Source organism: Notolepis coatsorum (genome assembly GCF_963971535.1).
Source record: "Notolepis coatsorum genome assembly, chromosome: 12".
Lineage (NCBI taxonomy): Eukaryota > Metazoa > Chordata > Actinopteri > Aulopiformes > Paralepididae > Notolepis > Notolepis coatsorum.
The window spans coordinates 26,137,486-26,162,633 of record NC_140176.1 but is presented as its reverse complement, the minus strand read 5'-3'; the positions used below and the strand labels follow the sequence as shown (position 1 = coordinate 26,162,633).

The 25,148-nt window shown below is 44.1% G+C and overlaps 1 protein-coding gene across 1 annotated transcript in view; it reads right to left on the bottom strand.

The window, feature by feature from the left end:
- The window catches only part of pde1ca (phosphodiesterase 1C, calmodulin-dependent a), a gene marked incomplete at both ends in the record, with an annotated part of 234,391 nt that overhangs the window by 14,535 nt on the left and 194,708 nt on the right, over positions 1-25,148 (bottom strand). The window contains 4 exons of the mRNA XM_084325782.1: positions 1,707-1,827; positions 7,748-7,849; positions 13,099-13,227; positions 13,786-13,886. Of these exons, the coding sequence (XP_084181908.1) occupies positions 1,707-1,827; positions 7,748-7,849; positions 13,099-13,227; positions 13,786-13,886 (453 nt within the window). The remainder of the gene's footprint in view (positions 1-1,706; positions 1,828-7,747; positions 7,850-13,098; positions 13,228-13,785; positions 13,887-25,148) is intronic.

Below are 25,148 nucleotides of genomic sequence, written 5' to 3'. Positions count from 1 at the left end.
TGGTGACGCTGGGATATCCAAACAGAAGAATCTCTGTTTGTAGAGGATCAGGTTCGCTGTTTTGATCACATGCCCCAGCATTCCTGTTAAATCTGGTGTAATAAAAAAAAAAAAATCTTAATTGAATGCATTATTATTAATAATAATAATAATAATAATTATTATTATTATTATTTCTTTTTTGTACATATTTCTCATTGCTGGGACTTTAGCATTACTGCATGGATACACTTTACACAAGAAATACCCTCTAATTTGTATCATATAAATTGTAATTTTATACCTATTAAGCCTATATTGCTTTTCCTTGCAAGCTCCCTTGTGTCCCATATTCACAATGAAATATGATTTTACAGACTAGTTCTTAGGGCTAAGTAAGAGGGTTGAGTAATTGGATTACCATTGAGTGGTAGTACACAAGCTTAGTGGATGTTCTCATGGAGAGAAAATTAGGAATCGACCAGTTTTGGATTAAAATGTTGGGATTATCACACATATCACCTCAACCCTAATCCCTAAAACTAAAACTAAGCCTGAGCGTGATCCTCTCAGAGACAAGGGCTGCAACTTGCAACATGTGACATTTTCATTTGTTTCCCTCTATTACAGACATTCGTTCTCATGGCAGCTCTTCTTCTCCTCCTCTGTTCTCATGGCAGCTCTTCTTCTTCTTCTTCTTCTTCTTCTTCTTCTTCTTCTTCTTCTTCTCCTCCTCTGTTCTCACGGCAGCTCTTCTTCTCCTCCTCTGTTCTCATGGCAGCTCTTCTTCTCCTCCTCTGTTCTCATGGCAGCTCTTCTTCTTCTCCTCCTCTGTTCTCATGGCAGCTCTTCTCCTCCTCTGTTCTCATGGCAGCTCTTCTTCTCCTCCTCTGTTCTCATGGCAGCTCTTCTTCTTCTCCTCCTCTGTTCTCATGGCAGCTCTTCTTCTTCTTCTCCTCCTCTGTTCTCATGGCAGCTCTTCTTCTTCTTCTCCTCTGTTCTCATGGCAGCTCTTCTTCTCCTCCTCTGTTCTCATGGCAGCTCTTCTTCTCCTCCTCTGTTCTCATGGCAGCTCTTCTTCTTCTCCTCCTCTGTTCTCATGGCAGCTCTTCTTCTCCTCCTCTGTTCTCATGGCAGCTCTTCTTCTCCTCCTCTGTTCTCATGGCAGCTCTTCTTCTTCTCCTCCTCTGTTCTCGTGCCAGTTTGACTTCCTCTCCTCACCTGTACCTCCTCACCCCCCACCCACCCAACCCCCCCCCCCCCCACCTATCCAACCTCCTCCAATGTACAGTTTCTACGTGAAATGTATATACTCTCTTTTCTGGACTCTTTTTGTATCACAGGCGTCAGTGTGTTTCCCGCTCAAGGTTGAAAGTATCCCTGTCACCGTTAATGTTACCTCATCACACTTCCAAGTGATGGTATTTCACAATGGCTCTCCTACCCTGAAAACTGTTCTCCCTTTTTAAAATTTGTTTACATAAAGAGATAATCAATATTAAAAAACCAAACCTGTGTGATTGATGATCACAAACCAATTCCTTTCAATTCACACAAAACGCACTTCCAGCTGTGTTTCGGTTTGCTGTCATGCTAATTAGCATGATGCTAACAAACACTAACAATTTCTGCTTCCGAAATCTCAAAGCGCTAAACATCAATGCTTCTTAGACAGACTCTAGACTATCCCTTCATGTGTTATCTTTTACACAAAATGTCTACTGTACCTGTCTGAAGAACTCCTCAAGCAGAGAGGAGGTCCAGCGATGATGGAGATCCCACTGTTTGGCCGGGTGGCTGATGTCAGCTGTGTGGAGGAGTAGGGATAGGGCCTTGGGCTTGTCAATCCTGCAGCACAATGGAAATGAAAATGGAAGTGATTACTCCGAATCAGAGTCAGAATCAGAAAAGTATTTATTGCCAAGTAAGCTTGCACATACAAGGAATTTGTCTTTTGGTTATTGGTTAATCAACATTTACAGACAATATCAACACTTACAAAGCAAGTAGGAGTAAATTAAGAAAGTGAAAATTAAAGTAAAATAAAATAAAATGGAATATATCAACTAAATTAGAATAAAAATACAATAGAATAGAATATAGGACAGGGCTGTAAAATTGTGCAGGATTGTTGTAGAATATACACTAAATTAGAATCAAAATACAGTGGCATAGAATATATAACAGAACTGTGCAATTGTGCATCCATTCGGCAATTAACCCTTTGACATACACAATCTCAAATGTGAGAACGCATTTCGAGAATTGAACGTTCTAATGATGAAATAACAACGGCGACTGGTCATTGAAAGCTACTGTATGGAGTTCTAGACTCCCAACATAGAATTCAATAGAACATTACAAAGAACATAGGCCTACACCTGAAGGGTTAAATAGGTACTAGAAAAATTATTAAAGCCATAGTTTACAATGAATAAAAACTAGTGTTCAGTGCTGAGGAAAAGTCAGAGGAAGGTGACGTTTGTAATGGGCCCAGTGTGTGTCCAAGTATCAAACCAATCTCTCTTTTAATATGTAAATATAGTACTAATCGACCACGGGGGAAAAGGTACATATTGGATGTTATGTTATAGCCATGAGTAGTATATGTACTTATTCTATTGAAAATGTACAATGTGTACATATTACATATTACAAATCAGTACATATATTACATATAAAAAATCTATGTAGCCAAGAGTAAATATCCTAACCCTAAAAAAACAGGAGTCAAAGTGTATATTTTCAGCACTACGTTCGTTTACCAATGAGTGAAGTGTTATTAGCGAAATATAAGCTTATAAAAATCTCTGCGCATTGCATCGGAAACCGGATGATTTAGACGCAAGGACAGGAATCCGTCTGTAACACTTCCCCCGGTCCTGTGGGACCAGCCGGCAACCCTCCCCCCGCTTCGGTTGGTCCAGGACTCAGACATTCACAACCCCCCTTCAATACCCTTCACAATAGAACATTGGCAACCGGTGGGCTGAGCCAGATGTGGCAGATCTGGCATCAGCTCACGCACCTAATTAACATTGTCATCTGCCATTTATGTTTGTTATGTTCGTTGTCTATGTTGTCGTTGTTTCCATTTTGTTAGATTTGTGTTTCCCTGTCTGTGTTTTGTAAATGTGTTTTAGTCTGTTGGTCTCAGTTTGTTCTATTGTTATTGTTTTCCCCTGTGTGCTCTGTGTTCTGTGCTCTGTGTTCTGTTAGGTTTGTCTACCACACCTGTGTCCTGTTTGTAATTACCTTTTGTCTCTAATTAGTGTTTGTATATTAAGTGTCTGGACCAGCAGAGACTTGCTGGTTCATTGTCTAAATGTTACCTGTGTTTGTCAGTCATGTATCCTGTCTTGTGAGTAAAACATTGTTATCGTCACCACACCGTCTCTTATCTGCTCATTTCAAGCCTTCTTTCGTATTCACTCTGCTATCTGGGTTCCAATCACCATGCCGAGTAAGCACACTCGTAACAGAATGAACCAGCCAAACCGGAACCCAGCAGAGAGGAAGGAAGACGGAGCGAGCTTCGCGCTCGGCATCTTGGACGCTTCGGTCCTGTGTGCCGACCAGGCGACCGCTCGGGGTCTGGCACCGTGGGACGTAGTGGCCGGCCCAGCGGCGCCGATGACACTGGGTGCTTTCGCCGCGGCCACTCCTGTGCCGGATCCCTGGGTGGGGAGTCGCCTGGTCCGCAGGGGAGCGTCTGGGAAGGGGCGCGGATCCCGACGCCACAGCCCCAGGGGGAGACGGGGTTCCCAGGACCGCAGGTCCTCCTCGCCGTCCTGGTCGAGGTCTCCTCATCCCTGGGAGGTTCCGGAGGACGAGCCGCCACCATGGCAGACCTGGAGAATGATGCCGGATTCCTCTGCCAGAAAGACCCCAGTCGGGGGTCCTGCACCGGGTCCTGCCGTCGGGGAGCCTCCGGTTCGGGGTTCGGTGGTGGGTCTCGCCGCCGAGGAGACCCCAGCCCCAGGTCCCACTCCTGAGCCATCGCCTCTACCCTCCATCCTTACCAGCTCCAATCCTCCTTGTCAACCCCCTCCCCCCGACCCAGTTCCCACGGGTCCCGTTCCTCAACCCCCCTTCCCCCAGCCCCTCTTCACCGGTGCTGCATCCCTCCCTCCCACCCTTCCCGGGGGGCCTGCTAGGCCGCCTGGGAGTCGACCTTCGAGGGCAGGGTACTGTAACACTTCCCCCGGTCCTGTGGGACCAGCCGGCAACCCTCCGCCCGGTTCGGTTGGTCCAGGACTCAGACATTCACAACCCCCCTTCAATACACTTCACAATACAACATTGGCAACCAGTGGGCTGAGCCAGATGTGGCAGATCTGGTATCAGCTCACGCACCTAATTAACATTGTCATCTGCCATTTATGTTTGTTATGTTCGTTGTCTATGTTGTCGTTGTTGTTTCCATTGTTAGATTTGTGTTTCCCTGTCTGTGTTTTGTAAATGTGTTTTAGTCTGTTGGTCTCAGTTTGTTCTATTGTTATTGTTTTCCCCTGTGTGCTCTGTGTTATGTGCTCTGTGTTCTGTTAGGTTTGTCTACCACACCTGTGTCCTGTTTGTAATTACCTTTTGTCTCTAATTAGTGTTTGTATATTAAGTGTCTGGACCAGCAGAGACTTGCTGGTTCATTGTCTAAATGTTACCTGTGTTTGTCAGTCATGTATCCTGTCTTGTGAGTAAAACATTGTTATAGTCACCACACCGTCTCTTATCTGCTCATTTCAAGCCTTCTTTCGTATTCACTCTGCTATCTGGGTTCCAATCACCATGCCAAGTAAGCGCACTCGTAACAGCCGTCATGAAATTGTTGTAGTCCTAAGAAAGAGGAGACCCAGGGCTTTTGATGGATTATATCTCACGGGTCAAACAAACCTCAATGTTATTGCCATACAATACAACATATATTGTTTTTTTTACCTTTCTGTGAACGTCTAGAAAAAAAAAACGTGTCGCAAACCGGTAAAAATGGCGAAGCTATGGACATACAAAAGTAACTGTACTTACAGTAGATTTCATTCACGGTCTTTGCTGCCCTGTACTGGGCGCCTGGTGGTACTAAATCCAGATTTAACTGCCAATGGAAAGAGGAGTTTTGGGCCGATCCATGGATGTATGACTTGGCCATAATAATTTTTTTTTTTTTTTTGACCAAATCTTTTTATTTTCATATTTTCAAACAAGAAACAACACAGCACAATAATGACAATATTACATAACAGACATCCAAGAACACAAACTAACACAACAATGACTAGACAATAAATTAGACCTATTATATATCGGATACACAACCAGTCAATACAAGTTGTCACAAAGAAAAAGGATAACAAAATAAAATCTTTACTATAAAAAGTGCTTACCGAGCCCCCTCTACCTCCAGGTCCAGCAATCGCAAGCCACAGTCCCGGAGGACCCACAGCCCGGCCCCCCCGCGAGCCAAAGCACCACGCCTCTTTAGCGCCTCGACTCGCAGAGACCCCGAACCGCGGCCCACCCCACCCAGAGCCCACGATCACCAGACCAGAAGGGGGTCAGAAAATATACATAGGACCAATATTGAATGAAAAATAATAAACAAAACAAAATTAAAAATACAAAAACACCATAACCATCAACATACATGAATATTCGCTCTATCTCCCCCCCCCCCCCCCCCCTCTCGCCCCAGGACCCCAACGTGAGCCATCAATATAATACCTTATCCAGTACTTTCAGTACTTTCCAGAGTCATATGTGTTCTTTTAGTTTTTCCACCACGGCCCACCAGACCGCAATATTGGCCTAATTTTTTATCAAATTTTTCTTAACATGAAAACAAGACAACACAATACAATAACCATAATAACAATACACAAAACTTCACAGGGAGATAACAGAGCAATAATAATAAAAGAAATAACAATTTATAAAAACAGTACAATCCTGAGGTAGAAAAAACGCTGCCCCTGAGTACCCGACCAGAAATACAAAACAATGAACCTCTTCGAAAAACAAAAACCTACAGAGTGTTCCATAGACTCACAGGAACCGTGCAAAAGTGCCATAATAAAGTCATTTTGTCAGGATGTCAAAATTCAGTATTGTATCTACAAAAAAAAACTGTAAATAATCTACCTTTTGTTAATTTTCTTAGATCTTTAGTACATTTTATCTCAAGAAGGTGCTGACTGAGCTCACATTGATTCTGCACATTGACATTTTCACTTTTGGTCAATGTTAGCATGGTGTAATTCACCGTCAAAGATGGAAAGAAATGTATATATTATTCTCCTTTGGTTCATTGCAATTTACTCAAGCCTAGTAACAGACACAATACATTCCCTGTGGTCCATAGATGTTCCTAGATACCAGGAACATGCCAATGGACCTTGTAGAAGTGGAGCAATCTTCCATTCACTTGGGTATGTACTTTTAGGCGAATTTTCTGAAAATATGGCTAGGGCTTAACAGGTTAACCTAACCATAACCGTCGAACCCTAAACATAACCGTTTAGGCGTTTCTTTTAGACCTTTGCTGATACAAAATGTAAATATATGACTATAACATAACGTACATTATGTACCTTTTTTCCTGTGGTCGATTAGTACTTTATTTACGTTTTCAAGTTTCAAGTTTTGTTTTATTTGTCACATATAAGGTAAATGTACATTTCAGTGAAATGCTTGATTCTGTATGAGCCTCCTGAGATTGTGCTTCATACTGTAAAAAAAAGCAAAAAGAACAATATATACAATACAAAACTAAAGTATAAAATACAAAGAAAATGCTAAAATGCTAAAAATTTGGTGGCGATGTAGTGCAAATATTTGAGTAATACATAGATACAATATGGTGTTAAAGTGAGTGCGTGCATGTGGATGTGGATATGTGTGCAATGAATATAGAATGGATGGGTTGAGCAACCTGATAGAAGCTCCTTCTGAGTCTCTCTGTACTGGCCATGAGACTCCGGTAGTGCTTGCCTGACCGCAGCAGTGCAAAGAAGCAGTTGTTTGGCTGGCTAGAGTCTTTCTGATAAGACTTTGTTGCAGCTGTGTATATCAGCAGCGATTTCAACATTCAACATTTCAATCCAATTAATTTAACATATAAACTGAAACTATAATTGTGTTACTAATGATATTGAATTCATTCTTAATCATATCTTTATAGACCGAACACGTTTTGTAGAAAAATATTTAACATTTTTAAATTGACTGAACTGATTGAATTTCAACTGAATGAAACTTATCCTTATGACATGTAGCTCACAGCAGTGTTGTAGTATTCAAGTCCAGGACTCGGACTGATTTTCAGGACTTGAGCACTGATGACTCGGACGTGGACTTGGACTCAAGCATTGACTGCATTTGGACTCGGAAGGTGCAGACGAGGACTTGTTAATTGATACATTTATTAAAAAAAACTAAATTGTAATAGGCCCTAATCATTTGGCATAAGATATTGATGGCTAGTGCATTTGTGTGGCTATTGTGTCACAAAGTAAATAAACTCCTTTTGAAATGGTGACCACTGTGTAATTTATGTTTAAGGTATAGACCTTTTTTTATTTTTATGTCAGCTCTTCGATTGCCAGAGTGGAGTGGACTCAACCTTGATGACTTGGACTCGGGCTAGGGTAATGGGGACTCGACTCGGGCTCTTCTTTGGTGACTCGGACTTGGACCCGAACACTGGGGACTTGAGTCGAGATTTAGTGACTCGACTACAACACTGGCTCACAGTGAGGAGAAACAGGTTAGTACTCACGCCTCAGGTTGCTGTAGGTAGTTCTTCATGGCTTTGATCTGTTGGAAGTGACAGGACATGTCTGTGGCCAGCACCATCTCCACCACCAGGGCACGCAGTTCTCTGAGGGAGGGAGGAAACGGAAGAAGGGAGGGAAGATGAGAAGATGTACAGAAATTGGGTCTTTAAGAACAATACAATTCTATGTCAAATATAAATGTATTTACATTATTGTGCAAAGATAATGCATCTTTAAAGGTGTCATGCAGTGCTATTCCTAGCACTATTTGGGCAACTTTACACACTTCCTGTGAGTCTATGTAACACATGTGTAATTTTTATTCCAAAAATAATCATTGTTTTATATTTCTAATCTTGTACTCAAAACCAGCATTTTTCAGCCTCATGAAAGCAGGCTATTATTGGCTTGGCTCCACCCACACTTTGAGTGACAGCCACCCACCAAATAGCTCCGCCCATCTCCCCGTCATTCCATCCAGGTGGAGGTCTTATTGATTGATTGATTGATTGAAAACTTTATTAACAGATTGTAGAATGGGTACAATACAGTACAGCTCAATACACACAATTGTTAAGGGGATGCAGACCAGAGAAAGACTTTCGTCTTGTTTACATCAGGGTCCCCCCTTAGGTTTCAGGTTACATACAAATATGGTATGTCATAAATATAGAGATGTAGCAGTACTGTCTATCTATATATATATATGTTACCACTATTTGTAAAAGCCACAACCACGTTACCATATTTGTAATAATGTAAATCATTGTGTCGTTGTACATATTGTGTATACACCGTTAGAAGCTAACATAGGTTCCATCACTCTGAGAGTCCATGTTATGAACTATTACCACAGATATTTTCAGTTTTCAGGGTTGATCTAACAGTTTTGATTATGAAATCTCAGTCAAGGGTACCACAGGTCCTCTTCTCAGACCTGTGGGGCAAAGCACTGCACCATGCAAGCTACATGTCGCTGCATGTTGATCAATAGTAGCCCACTCGGTGCATCACAGTGGGCTACTATTGTGCTAACAACATGCTGCGACGTCTAGCTTGTTAGCCGGCATGAATACCCGATTTAAAATGGTTCTCTCCTCTTTGTATACCTTTGTCCTCACAAGTATTCTGCCAGGGAACTTATGGACACGACAATAGTAGTAGTTATAAGGTGTTTGAGCTTGTAACGTTAGTTAGCTCATAGCTATCGTGGTACACGAGAGCTATGAGCTAACTAACGTTACAAGCTCAAACGATAGCTATGAGCTAACTAACGTTACAAGCTCAAACACCTTATAACTACTACTATTGTCGTGTCCATAAGTTCCCTGGCAGAATAATTGTGAGGAAAAAGGTATACGAAGAGGAGAGAACCATTTTAAATTGGGCATTCATGCCGGCTAACAAGCTAGACGTCGGGGTATGTTGTTAGCACAATAGCTACCAAGCTAAGCTACGTTAGCTTCTAACGGTGTATACACAATATGTACAACGACACAATGATCAAACACCTTATAACTACTACTATTGTCGTATCCATAAGTTCCCTGGCAGAATACTTGTGAGGACAAAGGTATACAAAGAGGAGAGAACCATTTTAAATCGAGCACTCATGCCGGCCGACAAGCCGGACACCGCGGTTGTTGTTAGCACAATAGTAGCCCACTGTGATGCACCGAGTGGGCCACCATTGATCAACATGCAGCGATGTGTAGCTTGCATGATGCGTGTGCAGTACACAGGTCTGAGAAGAGGACCTGCACATGATAGCAACCGGGAGCGTCGCGGAGCATTCCTAGATCCACTTCAACCAGCCGAGCGTCGGGAGCTCCAGCAGCTTGTCGATGTGCTAATAGCCTGGAGCCAGCTACCGTTAGCTTGCAGAGGCTATTAGCACACCGACAAGCTGTGTAGCCAGCAGGCTGAATGCTCCGCGACGCTGGTTGAAGTGGATCTAGGTAGCCAGCAGGCTGAATGCTCCGCGACGCCCCCGGTTGCTAACGCCGGCCCCGGCTGGTGCTAACTAGCTAGCGATCGCTCCCGAGTCCCGAGAGCTAACGCCGGTCTGTCTGTCGAAGAATGGAGGCGGGCATTACTAAAACCACAGAGCCAATCACATCACCGTGCGCTATAAACAGCGCCCTGTGACGTGCACCAGGTCGTCAAATCAACATGACCTGATTTACTAGAGGCAAACAGGGGATGGGCTGTAGCTGAGGAATTCGTCAATATAGTATTTAGGCCCAAAAACACATTGATACGAACTCCTATTACTATAATACAATGCTAGAGACTGAAAAATGACATTTATAACGCATAGCCCCTTTAAAGAACCACGCCAACATGAACCCTTTATGCGCCAAACCCAAGATTTCTCTGGTTTCAAATCCAACCATTGAGCGTCAAAACCCGAGATTTCTTTTTGATCTTTTTTGATTTTTTTCGTTTTGATCCTTTTCTCTTTTTTTCGATTTCCCCATTCTAAATACTCGCACGGACCTGCCTGTGTCTCCCTGGCACCGCTGCCTACGTTAAAATTGCAATGACGATAGAATCCCGACAGGCGGCAGTATCGCCTACCTTTTGAACTGAGTCTCTAAGGTGTCTCTCTCTCTCTGTGCCTCTGGCTGCAGAATCCCCTCCCCCTCAAAGTGAATCAGCACACAGCCATCTGTCGGAGATTTGCTCACCTGAAACCTATTGTTTCCCGTATTAAAGCCAGGCCCAATGCACACGAGTAATTGCGATCGTGATGGAACTACTGGGATTATTCATTTAGGAGTACCTTCTGACTAAGGTAAGGTCTATTTTAGGTAGACCTTACCTAAAACCTAAAACATGCTTTTGTATTGATCACAGCGTCGTATTTTACCGAACCTAAAACATGCTTTTGGTAACGATCGCAGCTTCGTAAAATGTAAAACATCTATATAGGGTATATATATACCTTTGATTTGGAAATAATATAGGTTTCAGGCGAGCAACCTGAACGATTTGCGCATATGCATATAACATATCATATGTTGTCCGGTTTCATCAAACTCAAGTCTGCCTCAACCAGAAACACTAGAGGTGCGGCAAGGGGGGACTGTACAATCCCTTTAAAAAAAAAGTGTATTTGGCCAGGCCGTCTTTTCATATAGAGCATCCCACCAATGGAACTCAATACCTCAAACAATTAGAGTGTCCACATCATATCATTCATTCAAGTGCAGGGTTAGGGAATGGCTCATTGAAAACCAGCATTGTCAACACTGAGGTGTCTGTGTGTGTATGTGTGTGTGTGGATATGGTGCGTTTGTCTATGTCTGGGTCTTTTAATATGTCATGATGTGCTCTGTCCTTGTGTCCATGACTGTATTGTGACCTGTATCCCTATCGTATGTCTATGTGCTTTTGTTGTGTTTTTATTCTACTGGATTATTTTGAAAAGGGGCGATGTTAGGGCGGTCAGGTGGCGTAACGGAGATTGCGTTCGTCACCAACCCCGGAGCGGCTGGATTCACCTGTTCGAGTCCAGCTCACAGCTCCGGGGTTGTCACCAGCTTGGCTGGCCGTTCACACTAATACAATTGGCAGTATTAGATGTTGGGAGAAGCTGGCGGGGTGGGTCCGGGTCATTGTAAACAGCGACTCCTACAGTTCGGTCGGGGCGCCTGCTAAGCGCGGATAGGACCTGAGTGGGACACGCTACGCCCTCTCAGGGAGGATCCGCGCTGCCAGGTGAAAAGAAGCGGTTGATTGGCTGGACGTGTGTCGGAGGAAGCACGTGATAGCCTCCACTCTCCCAGACCGACTGTGGGGGGTAAGTGCGCAGCGACCAGGAAGGGGATTGGGAATTGGCATAACGACTAACATTGGGATGGGAGAAAAATCGGAGGAAAAAGGAGGGGGAAAAAGATCAATAAAAAAAAGAAAAAAAAAGGGGCGATGTTTAGCGTGGAATAGCGCACAAACAAAAGTATCGCTGCTGTCGGGACAAAACCTCATAACTCCAAAAACCCAACTTTTCAGCAGATGAAAAAAACTAACACAGATTTGAGGGTGAATAGAGTTAGGAGGTTTAGACAGATGATCGGTTTAATGCTTTCCCATTGTGTAAACTTTGTAAAACCCACACACACATATGGAGGATGATCTACGGAGTTGATTTATATAATAAAAAAAAAATTCTAAAAATGGAGTTATGAGGTTTTGTCCCGACAGCAGCGGTATGTAGAAATGAGTTAAAGGAGGCTTTAAACAACCAGTCCTCCAGGTGGCGCCTCTTCTTTGTCCCCCCCATGAGAATGTACAGATTTTGCAGCTAAAATAGACAACATTGTCAATGAGAGATGTCAATGAAAATACAATTAAAGTTCTTTACACAAGGAGCTTAAAGGACAAGAGGAACGTAAAGGAACACAGCAACATTGTGGGAAATGTGCTGACCATCTTCTCCAGAGTCAGACAAGAAGATGGATACCAATTTCCTCTCTCCACTGCGTTCAGTAGGAGCTATCCGCCTACAAGCTAACCTAATTTAGCACAAATTAATGGAAGCAGATATGGATTAGCTAGCCTAGCCCAAACACACCTCTCCCAGAGTTTTAGGCTAAGCTAGTGGTGAGTACCCTACCAAAATCATGTGATTCTGCAACCCCCCCTACCTCTGTTGCTATGGACAAACTCTGAACTTTGATATTGAGGTCTTGTAATTGTGTATTTATGTATTTAACTGCATGTAGTATGTATGTAATGTAAGTGATGTTATATGTTCTATGTTCTATGTTGGAACAATGCTGTAACATGCTGCACTGAAATCAAATTCCACCAGCCTGGCTGGGTGGTCATTAAAGATAATTGAATTGAATTGAATTTTGGTTTTGATTGTGGCTGAACTAGCCAATGGCAGTGCTGGTAGGTTGACCAAATCCGTATGACCCATATGCCTGACAGCATGTCGATTTGTGGAAATTGCGGGACAATTGTGGGAAAAAACACGAGTTAACAAACACAAGTTTGTTTGAAATGGTCCAAATCAAAAGTGAAATTGTTACAATTGTTGCCATTTGTATTGGTTTGGTTATGGTTCACAATGCCAATTGACAACCAAACCAAACGTTCTAAACAAAGTCTGACACATGTCAGTCTTTTATTGGACATAATTTTGAATCCCATGCATGCCAACATTATGCTGGTAAAAAAGGGGCTTTTAACTTGCATAGATATTTCTTTCAAGGCCATAACGTCTCAGCAACTTGTATAACAATTTTCTATGACTTTCCAACATTGTTTGTCCGACTTGGCAGTCCACTAAACATGCGATTTTCCAGGTCGAGAACTCGTTAGTCCTAAGAAGCATGTCTCTCACCTCCAGTCATCTTTGGACAGATTGTGGAGGATGTTCATGTCGTCGTCTTCCTGCAGGAGGCGGTAGGCAGCGCTCACATGGTGGTTCTCCAGGACAGCGCGGTCGTTGTACAAGATGGCCGTGTCCGACCTGAGTTCCAGAATGAGAGTTTAGAATCAGAATCAGAATCATAAGTCTTTATTGCCAAGCAGTTTACACAAACAAGGAATTTGATTTGGTCGTTCGCTGCGACATTAACGGACAGACAGACAACGAGAATATACATTTGAAGATGCACTAAGATGTTCAATCATTTGAAAGGAGGCCAGTGTAGACTCGACCGCTGAATGACGCGCTTATTCCACGTAACTGTACATGGTTGATTCTACACGGTCCTCACTTCGAATGATGAAGAATCTTAGTGCATCTACAAGGAAGAAAGGTGACAGCCTGTTATCAGGAATGTTTGTAACAACTATTCTGTGACATTTTTCAGTAAAACTTTCCATGAACAATAATGTTCGGCTTTTCCTCACTGTCTTGAGGCATTTCAGTTGAGCTGACATTTACAGTAATCTCCTCTTTAGAATGTGAGTGTTAGAGTGTTGGGCTAGGTTGCCCTCTCTCCCACCCACACTTCTTCCAGTCATTTCCTCAGTGGAGAGGTCAATACCTGTCTCTTTTCAGGCTCTGTGGAGAGGTCATTACCTGGTCTGAATATGAAAGTTGTTGGTTGTCCCTGTATGTTCATAATCGTGGACGGCGGCTGCGAAAATCATGGCAAAGATTTCCAGCTCAGTCAACCAGTGCTGCGAGAGAGAGAGACACAGTACATGAAAAGGTCATTTTAGTGCCAAGTTCCGAAATAGACAAATAGGATTTATAGGGTTAAGAAGCTGCGACATGCTCACACAGCCTATTTTGAAGCAGCCATTTTCTCTGAGCTCTGAGACCAAAAATATTCCCTGCTTACTCTCCATTTGATCAAATGTATTTGCATGCAAGGAGGAAGTTAGTTGTTATTCAGAGTCCAAGATGGATGTTACAGTGGGGTAGGTGTGTTGGACCCAAGTGCAGGACAGAACGGATAGACGAGAGGCAGGTGTTGATTCTCAAACAAAAGACTGTTCATTTATTGTTTCGAGAACAAAAGGCATACACGCCGATAACGATGCACAAAGAAAATGGGAGACTATTCTCGTCTCCAAAACACGTTATCGCGTAAACACACTGAGCTATACGTCAAAACGGGGAAAGCAAGGGGGAGAAAACACTGTCTCCAAAACATGGCACAAAACAAAACACGTCGGGCGGCGGTGCTACATAAGCACATGACAGGGTATACAAACGAGAATGCAAGCAAGGTAATACTATTAACGGCAAAGTAACTTATCCTCCATGGCAGAAGCGATACGCGTACGTGTACTCACGGTAATGTTCAGTGAACGACTGACAATCTGAGTAGTAAGCAGGGAGGACATATAAGGCAAAGTCAACTATACACACCAGCTACTAATTAGGGCAATCAGGGCAGAAAGACAGGTAATTATCATTGGGCAACGCTAGGGCTTTTGCTCCCAGGTGAGAGCAAAACCCCAAACGTTATAGTGGGAGTCGTGAGCATCTCTGAGTTCCCAGAAGGCGACGTCTCTTAACGGAGCCTTTTGAAAAAATTGGGTTCAATTCAAATTCTATTGGATTCTGCTCTTCCACAGACTGCAGGTCCATTATTCAGAAAAACTGCTGCACTACAGAGAAAACCTGTGAGTGTGATAATATTTCCGTGAACAATTTGAAGGGTTTTGAAGGAAGAAATAAGAATCGCTGAGAAGTAGGGTTGGGCACCGAGAACCGGTTCTAATAGGAACCGGTTCCTAACTTCCAGTTCTGGAACCGGAAGTAACATATTTGCATTTCGATTCTTAATTTCAATTCTAAAAAAAAAAAAAAAAAAAAAAAAAGATCTTTGTTAATTAATACCCTAGTTACAGTACAGCAACCAAATTAAACTGTATCAAGTCAACTGACAATGTGAATAATATGAAAAAAATTTAAGATGTTTAAATTTTTTTTTTTATTCTCCTGCGAAATAAGCTGTGACCTGTTTTGACCTGCACCTCAAATAATCGGAATCGAGAATCGGTTAGAAGAGGAATCGAAATGGAGAATCGGAATCGGAACCGGAATCGTTCAAATCCAAACGATGCCCAACCCTACTGAGAAGGATCGTCTTCAACTGATCGGCTCTTTGGATTTCACGTTAGTTGTTGTTCGGTGGCTTTTATGTGCTTCATCGTTCACTCATTTCAAAACTGTTTACCTGTTTCAGAATTGATATTAAGCACTGGTGAATTTAATCTCGCCTGACAACAGCAGGCAAAGGTATTTCTGGCTCGGACGCGGGCCGACGTGCTGGTGCCGGGGACAACAACAAGTTAATCATCTCAGCCCTTCGACATTTTTACAGGCCGTCCTGTTGATTTAAGCAGTGGATTTAAGAGGTGTGTGTGTGTGTGTGTGTGTGTGTGTGTGTGACGTGCGTGTGTGTGTGTGTGTGTGTGTGTGTGTGTGTGTGTGTGTGTGTGTGTGTGTGTGTGTGTGTGTGTGTGTGTGTGTGTGTGTGTGTGTGTGTGTGTGTGTGTGTGTGTGTGTGTGTGTGTGTGCATGCGCATGTGTGTTGAGTGCTAAAACAAACAGCTGCTTCTGGCTCAGGTCCAAGAGTGAGGCACACACACACACACACACACACACACAATATCATTACGACCCATGAGGCCATTTGACCAATGAGGTTTGACTGCTATATCATTCACAGGCCATAACACTGACACGTTTTTCATATGCCGGGACAGGGAGCGAACTGTAGGAGCAGGGTGCAGTTTGCCGGGGGGTGGGGTGGATTTACCTACCTCTGCTTTTGACATCTCTACCTCTGGTCATTCATTTTTTATCGCTGGTGGGGGATACGATTTAGCCCCCCTTCTGGTAGTCTATAATAGACTATCATTCATTCTTGGATCATTCATTCATTGAATTAATGAATCGTCAGCAGTAGTGGTTGACCGGTATGGGTTTTTCAATGGACGATGCCAATATCGATATTTAGGGGGGGGGGGGGGGGGGGTCAAATGTGTCCATTCAAAAAGCAATCAAGACTAAGTCCATTTCACAACCAGCATTATATCCCTGAAACATGCAAAGATGCTGCACCTTGAAAAGATCAAAGGGTGATACATTTCCACTTCCAATTAATTCTTAATTCTCATTACTATTTTTACTACTTTTATATATATATATATATATAGTCAATGACCCATCTTGGACATAAAACCTCCGTCCATTAATATGTGATAAGGCTGTCAATCGATTAAAATATTTAATCTGATTAATCACATGATTGTCCATAGTTAACTCGCGATTAATCGCACATTTATCGCATCTTTTTTATCTGTTCTACCTTAAACAGATCTTTTTCAAGTTTTAATACTCTTATCAACATGAGAGTCAACAAATGCTTGCTTTATACCCTCATGCATTGCAAATTTGCATCAAATTCAATGTGTGAGTGATGCACAAAATAACTTAAAAGAAAAGAATCATTAAAACAATGAATAAAGTGTGCATGAAATAATAGGGGAAATAAAACATTAGGACATTGTTACATTCACCCACACAAGGGCTGAGGACTCCCCCCCCCCCCCCCCCCGCCCCCCCCTCTCTCTCCTCTCTCTCTCACTGTTATGTACTAGAGGCCTGGTCACTCCTGTGTCACCAGGGCAGGCAGGTGAGGGCTGCCAATTAGCCAATTAGTGCTGATTGGTTACCTGCTGGGGAGCTTCAAAGGCAGACCCAGAAACACACATGCACGGTCTGTGCCTAGTGAAAGAGCTGTCAGGTTCTTACAGTCCTTGTCCGTTGGGTTACCAGTACATTAGCTTATAGTTATATTAGTAGTTCCTTGGTTTAGTAGCATTTTTGAGTTAGAGCACAGGGTTTTGGTGTTGATTACACATAGGTTGCGTACCCATGAGCCAGGGTCGTAACAATTGGGCGCTCGTCCGGGATCTTTTACCCCTAGCACTTTGTTTGGTGATTTTTTTTTGTGTTGCACGGGGTGTCATCATATTATGGTTTGGGTGGTGTTCGTTACACATGGTGTAACGTGGGGGTTGAGCCATTTTCATCAAACAGGTGAGTATGCCGTATTTGTTTGTAATTTGATGTGACTACTTATGCTGTTAAAATATATAGTTTAGTAGGCACCACATGTAGATAGGGATATTATTTTCTGGTTGTTGGTTAGCGTCCGGTGCACCGCGTACTCCTGGGGCGGTCAATGAAATGATTGTATATGATCTTTGACTGGTAGCAGGTGTGGTTGAAGAAAGTTAGGTCTACAGGGCATTAGTTTAAGGGTAGGTAGGTTAGGGCGGCCAGGAAACACAGGTAGTGTGGTAGGGCTTGATTTAGTGTTTCTTAGGGTAGACATGTGGTAGGCCAGGGTTTTCTGCAGTTTAGACGTAGAAGCATATGTGGTCACATCAGGTTAGAAGGCGCACCTGTTTGGAATATTTTGTTGGATTTATTTTGTTTGTTTAAGTGTTTGGTGAGCATACCTGGTAGCACCTAACACCCTGCGTGTATGACACGTCTATTTAGGGTGGGTGTGTTTTTTTTTTTTTTTTTGTGCAACCTGGAAAGGTGCGCTCCGTAGAGCTCACATTTCCACCGCGTCCCTTTATGGTTGTTATTATTGGCATTAGCATTCTTCATGGTTCTTCAGTGGTTCTTCGTGGTTCTTCAGTGGTTCTTTAGTGGTTTTTCAGTGGTTCTTTGGTGGTTCTTCGTGGTTTGTTAGTGGTTCTTAGTGACTGTAGGGTAAAGTGAGTAGCTTGTGGTGACTGGTACAGTAACAATGGCTACCATTAAGGATTTTGTTGAGAACCCCTCTGACGAGATGTTGGGAAGGTTTTCCAAAGAGCAGCTTCTGAAGCTTGCTGTGCACTACAATGTGGAGCTTACTGCCAGTGAGAAGCGGTTAAAAACGACTGCCTTGGGGACTTTGAGGGCTATACTCATTGAGGAGCAGGTGATTGTGGCAACGGTGGATGAGCTTCTTTTGTCTGAGGTGTCTCCACAACTCTCTGGCGTGGCGGAAGGTGTTGCCATCGATTGGGGGCCTAGGGAGTTGGCATTTAGGGAAAAGCAGCTACAACAAGAGCGTGAGTTTAAGGAAAAACAGCTACAACAAGAGGAGAGGAGAGATGAGAGAGAGCGGGAGCTTAAGGAAAAACAGCTACAACAAGAGGAGAGGAGAGAGGAGAGAGAGCACGATCGTGCAATGAAGGAGCTTGCATTTAAGCATGCTGCCTTGCAGGCGGGTTCTCTGCATCCAGAGTCACGTTCCGGGTTTGATGTAGGCAGGAATATTAGGATGGTGCCACCATTCTTTGAGAAAGACGTGGAAAGATATTTTCCCCTTTTTGAACGGGTGGCAACCACATTGAAGTGGCCTGATACCGCCTGGACACTGCTGCTGCAATGTGTTTTGGTTGGTAGGGCACAAGAAGCCTACACTGCTCTGTCCCTTGAACAAAGCGCTGATTATGAGCTGGTTAAAGCTTCCATATTGAGGGCTTATGAGTTGGTCCCCGAGGCCTATCGTCAGCGTTTTAGAGGTTATCGTAGGCAGGAGGGGCAGTCTTATGTTGAATTTGGAAAAGAGAAGGAGAACCTGTTTGACCGGTGGTGCACCTCGCAAAAAGCAGAGTCAAGGGAGCAGCTCAGACAGTTGGTTCTCCTAGAGGAATTTAAGAGGTGTGTTCCTGATAACGTTTCCACACATCTAAATGAGCATAAGGTATCGAAGATAGCCGACGCTGCTGTCTTGGCTGATGAGTTTGTGTTAACACACAAATCTGTCTTTGTAGAGGAGGGCCGTGTGGAGTCCAGGGGTAGTAGGCGTCCTTCTCAGGGGAGCCGGTTCCCGGCACCCGTGTCTGCTGGTCGGTTTACTTCGACTCCTAGGCAAGGTGGCTCTGCTAGTGCATTCCCAGAGGGGGTTATCTGTTTTTACTGTAAGGAGCCTGGTCATATCGTTGCTGGATGCCCTGTGCTTAAGCAGAAAAATGTAAAAACGGTGGCTCTGGTAGAAATCATAGACAGGACACCTATGCCGACATTAGAGGGTGGGGTGCGAAGTATCAAAGGTGCAGACAGGGAGCTAGAGGGCTCCTCAACATTTAGGATGGATGGATTTGTTTCACTGGTTGGTGAATTAGGATCAAGGCAGGCTATTACAATATGGAGAGATACAGGAGCTTTCCAGTCTCTCATTCTGGATGGGATTTTGCCATTTTCGGAAGATTCTTCATTGCATTCCGGTGCCATTGTTCAGGGCTTTGGAGGAGGCTTTGTGAATACTCCTTTGCATGAGGTCTCGCTAAACTCTCCCTTAGTATCAGGCAATGTTGTCGTAGGAGTGTGTTCTCACATTCCCATAAAGGGGGTGTCCTTCATTCTAGGGAACGATTTGGCCGGTGGCAAGGTGCTGGCTACTCCAGTTGTAATTCCCGTCCCTGTAGTTTCTGAGGTTCCTGATGAGCTCGCACAGAAGCATCCAGGAGTGTTTCCTGTGTGTGCGGTAACACGCGCAATGTCAAAGGTCAAATGTGACACCCATGAGGTTGTTAACTTAGATGGTGATATGACACTTAGTGACACGTTCTTTGTTGAGTTGAAAAGTGGCCCTGATGAGGGGTTTGGTAAGGTGATTCCGTCTCATGAGCAGTTGGTACTAGAGCAAAACAAGGATGTCTCCTTGTCGTCCCTCTTTGAAGAGGCGGTTTTAGAGGATGAAATGGTAGATACGTCTCAAGGATACTTTGTTAGCAATGACGTGCTCATGAGAAAGTGGACACCACCTAACCTGTCCAGTCTGGATGACTGGGGCAGTGTGTTTCAGATTGTTGTTCCAGCCGTGTATCGTCCTGATATACTGCATCTAGCACATGATCATGATCTTGCTGGTCACATGGGGGTCAGGAAGACTTATGACCGTGTGCTGAGACATTTTTGTTGGCCTGGTTTGAAGTCAGATGTGGCACAATATTGTCGCTCGTGCCATGTGTGTCAGGTGGTTGGTAAACCAAACCAGAAGATCCCTCAGGCTCCTCTGCAGCCTATCCCTGCCGTTGAGGAACCTTTTGAGCGGATCCTCATTGACTGTGTTGGTCCCCTCCCTCGAACTAAGACAGGGAACCAGTACCTTTTGACTATTATGTGTGCAGCGACCCGTTTTCCTGAAGCCATTCCTTTACGCAAGATCACAGCCCCAGCTATATCCAAAGCTCTGGTTAGGTTTTTTTCGACTTTTGGTCTACCAAAGGTCATTCAATCAGATCAAGGGTCTAACTTCATGTCCCGTCTCTTTGCTCAGGTCCTCCAGCAGTTGTCTATCCAGCATTGCCCTTCCTCTGCCTATCATCCAGAGTCCCAGGGGGCGCTGGAGAGATTTCACCAGACTATCAAAACAATGCTGCGGGCATATTGTACGGAGTTCGACAAAGACTGGGATGATGGAATTCCTTTGCTTCTGTTTGCTGCTAGGGAGGTAACCCAGGAGTCTCTTGGATTCAGCCCGGCTGAGCTGGTGTTCGGCCACACAGTGAGGGGTCCTTTGAAACTGCTGAAGGAAAAGTGGTTGGCTGACCAGACTCCTTCCTCTACTAATTTGTTGGACTATGTGTGTGACTTCAGGCTTAAGCTTAGTAGAGCATGTGAACTAGCGAAAGAGAACCTAAAGGTAGCCCAAGGAAAAATGAAGGTGTGGTATGATAGGCGGGCCCGACATAGGGTGTTCTCACCGGGAGACAAGGTGTTGGTTCTCTCGCCTATTCTTGGGTCTGCATTACAGGCTAAATACAGTGGGCCATACTCCATTGAGCGCAAAGTTGGTGAGGTCGACTACTTGATTAAAACTCCCGACCGCAGGCGCAAGAGTAGATTATGTCACGTCAATATGTTGAAGGCGTACAATGATAGGGCTCAGATTGACCAGTCAGGGGTCAAGCCTGTGGCTGTTCTAACAGTTTCTGCATCTCCTATTGTAGCCGACTGTTCTGTGTCGAAGGAGATTTCTCAGGGCCGGTTGCCAAACACCCAGATACTAGGTGACTTGGACTCACACCTGTCGTACTTACCACTTCCTGAGCGTACGGATGTGGTGCGCCTACTTAGACAGCATACACGTTTGTTTTCTGATGTCCCTAGTCGTACTAATGTACTCGAGCATGACATTGATGTTGGTAGTGCAGGGCCAATTAAGCAACATGCCTATAGGGTGAATCCGGAAAAACGAAGGATCTTGAGTAAGGAAGTAGACTATATGGTGAGACATGGCATTGCGGAGCCCAGTTCTAGTGCGTGGAGCTCCCCCTGCCTGCTTGTTGATAAGCCAGACTGCACTCATCGGTTCTGTACTGATTTCCGTAAAGTTAATGCAGTAACCAAGCCGGACTCGTACCCTCTGCCTCGGATGGACGACTGTATCGATCGGGTGGGTTCAGCAGCCTTTGTAAGTAAATTGGATTTGCTAAAGGGATACTGGCAGGTTCCGCTTACTCCGCAAGCACGTGAGATATCCGCTTTTGTCACACCAGAGAGTTTCTGCCAGTATACAGTGATGGCCTTTGGCATGCGAAATGCCCCAGCGACGTTTCAGCGGCTAGTGAACAAGGTCCTGGGCGGGGTAGCGTTCTGTGAGGCATATCTGGATGACCTGGTTATCCACAGTTCCTCTTGGTCACAACATGTGGAGCATCTGGCCGAAGTGTTCAAGCGGTTGGGTGATGCTAACTTGATAGTTAACCTTGCGAAATGTGAATTTGGACAGGCCACGGTTACCTACCTGGGTAAGGTGGTTGGACGTGGGCATGTGTGCCCCGTTACAGCTAAGGTGGAGGCTATAGTGGGCTTCCCTGCTCCCATCACCAGGCGGGAGTTAAAGCGCTTCCTAGGTATGGCAGGGTACTATAGGAGTTTCTGTAGGAACTTTGCTTCTGTTGTTGCCCCTTTGACCAATCTGCTCAGTCCTAAGGTACCTTTCGTGTGGACTGAGACTTGTCAACAGTCTTTTGAGAGCATCAAGGGTATTCTGATTAGCGCTCCCGTTCTGTCAGCTCCCGATTTTCAACTGCCATTCAAGTTGGCAGTGGATGCTAGTGACCTCAGTGCTGGAGCCGTCCTCCTGCAAGAGGATGCATTAGAGGTGGAGCACCCAGTGTGCTACTTTTCTAAAAAGTTTGACAGGCATCAACTGCACTACTCTACTATAGAGAAGGAGGCGCTCGCTTTGGTTCTTGCCTTGAACCATTTTGATGTTTACGTGGGATCCTCCAGTTTACCCCTTGTTGTGTATACAGACCATAACCCTTTGGTTTTTCTTCGCAGCATGGTGAATTCGAATCATCGTTTGATGCGATGGAGTTTGTTCCTCCAGGCGTATAACTTGGATATTCAACACATTCGTGGGAGGGACAACGTGCTAGCAGACGCCCTCTCACGATCGTAGTACCGGTGTTTGTGGTACCCGTTATCGCTGTTGTGGTAGAGGCCCTGACAACTAAGGGGTCACAGTTGTTTTTGTTTTGTTTATGGGTTGTTGTGTAGTGGTTGCCTCTTGGGCAACCAGTTTGGTGGGGGAAGTGTTATGTACTAGAGGCCTGGTCACTCCTGTGTCACCAGGGCAGGCAGGTGAGGGCTGCCAATTAGCCAATTAGTGCTGATTGGTTACCTGCTGGGGAGCTTCAAAGGCAGACCCAGAAACACACATGCACGGTCTGTGCCTAGTGAAAGAGCTGTCAGGTTCTTACAGCCCTTGTCCGTTGGGTTACCAGTACATTAGCTTATAGTTATATTAGTAGTTCCTTGGTTTAGTAGCATTTTTGAGTTAGAGCACAGGGTTTTGGTGTTGATTACACATAGGTTGCGTACCCATGAGCCAGGGTCGTAACAACACACACACACACACACACACACACACACACACACACACACACACACACACACACACACACACACACACACACACACACACACACACACACACACACACACACACACACACACACACTCCCAGCTCTCTTTCTCTCTTGCCCCTTCCTCATCTCTCATCTCTCATCCCCCCCCCCCTCTCTCTCTCTCTCTCTCACACACACACACACACACACACACACACACACACACACACACACACACACACACACACACACACACACACACACACACACACACACACACACACACACACACACACACACACACACACACACACACACACACACACACACACTTTGAGTCAGAAACAAACATAGTATCAATGAAAAAATGTAAATAAAAAAACATCAATCTCGCGTTAAAAATATAGTGGTGTTAAAAGAATTGTGCGTTAACGCGTTAATAACGTGTTAACTTTGACAGCCTTAGTGATTATGTACTGTATATGTCTATTTTAATATATAAACACCAAGCCAAATGCCGTAAATGTGATTATGTGATATGTGATAAAAGTGATTCTGATTCTGCGATGTGCCATGAAAATGATCCCCTGAACAAAACCAACAAAACAAACATAACCAACAAAACGAACACAACCAACAAAACTAACACAACCCCTAACACCTGGGCCCTCATTCATCAATGTGGACGTAGAATATGTTCTATTTCCACACGTAAGCACGGAATGTAGAACTAGTGTACGCACAGGGAAGTCGGGATTCATCACACGGTGCGTACGCAGGCTCTACGCTCCTCCGTAGAACTTTGTTCTACCGTCAATGCTCATGCATGATTATCCATATATGGTCATGAAAGTGAGGAAACACCCCCCATGGGATGTGAAATAATGGACTGACCCGAGCGGTACTCTGAGAAACTCCACGGAGAATTCACTGCTGTCGAACCAAGAAGACACTATCGCGTATTATGGGATAAATAAAAGGCGGATTTGTAAACGGTGATGTCAGATATCAACGGCTCCCTAAGACCATTGCTGCAATTCTGCCTGGACAGCTCAAAATACTAATAAAGACTGTTCGTTGACCACTGTTTGGCATTGGTTGTGTGTCATTATAACCGTGCTATAATATGAATGCCTTTATTAGTTGTGTTCGATTGGCTATATGATTTTTAGAGGCATCTATTTAGTTGTCGGCTAATAAAGACCGCGCTGGAATATGACTGCCTTTTCCCGTGTTGTTTGATTAATACCCAGGGATTAAAGTTCTCCTCAATTTGATTCCAAATCGCGATGGATCTCCCGTCAATTTTCTACCTGCTGCATATGATTTCTAGAGGCATACTACAATCCATTTTGATGTCAGTATTGGGTAGCCTACATAAACAATAATACGAGAGCTATACAAGAACAATGAATCTTACTGCCATGTATGATGTAGCCGATACGCCATGTGTAGCCTGCCTATATGTGATCAATACAAACATGAACTTGAATTCCATCATGTCTGTGTGCGGGTCACTGCGGGAACTCACAAGGCTGTTGTCACAATGTAAATAAGAACGTGCACTGAAAAGTTACAGTATGTAGTTGGTTGATCATTTGTATGACAGTCAGTAAACCCTTGCAAAAAGTATCCGTTTTATTTAATGAATTGAAAACATTCAGCATCGCCTTCCTCCCGGCATCCAGCAATAACATGTATCAGGCAAATGCGCATCGCAACATTGACTGAGTGGAATCCCTTTCTATTCACATAACTGCATTTGTGATGGAGCTTTGACAGCTACAGTAACAGTCTATTGGTCGATCCATCTCCAATATCACGATGGACCGTGCCGCGGTGGCAAAGACCCGAGGGTGGAGAGGATCTTGAATGAATTCCATCATCATGTTGTGTGTCTGTCCACTATGTTTGTTACTTTGTTATTCCCCCCCCCCTATCTATGTAAAGCGACCTTGGGTCTCTTGAAAGGCGCTATATAAAATGAAGCTATTATTATTATTGTTATTATTATTATTATCATCACATCTGTGCGGGAGCTCACAAATAGAC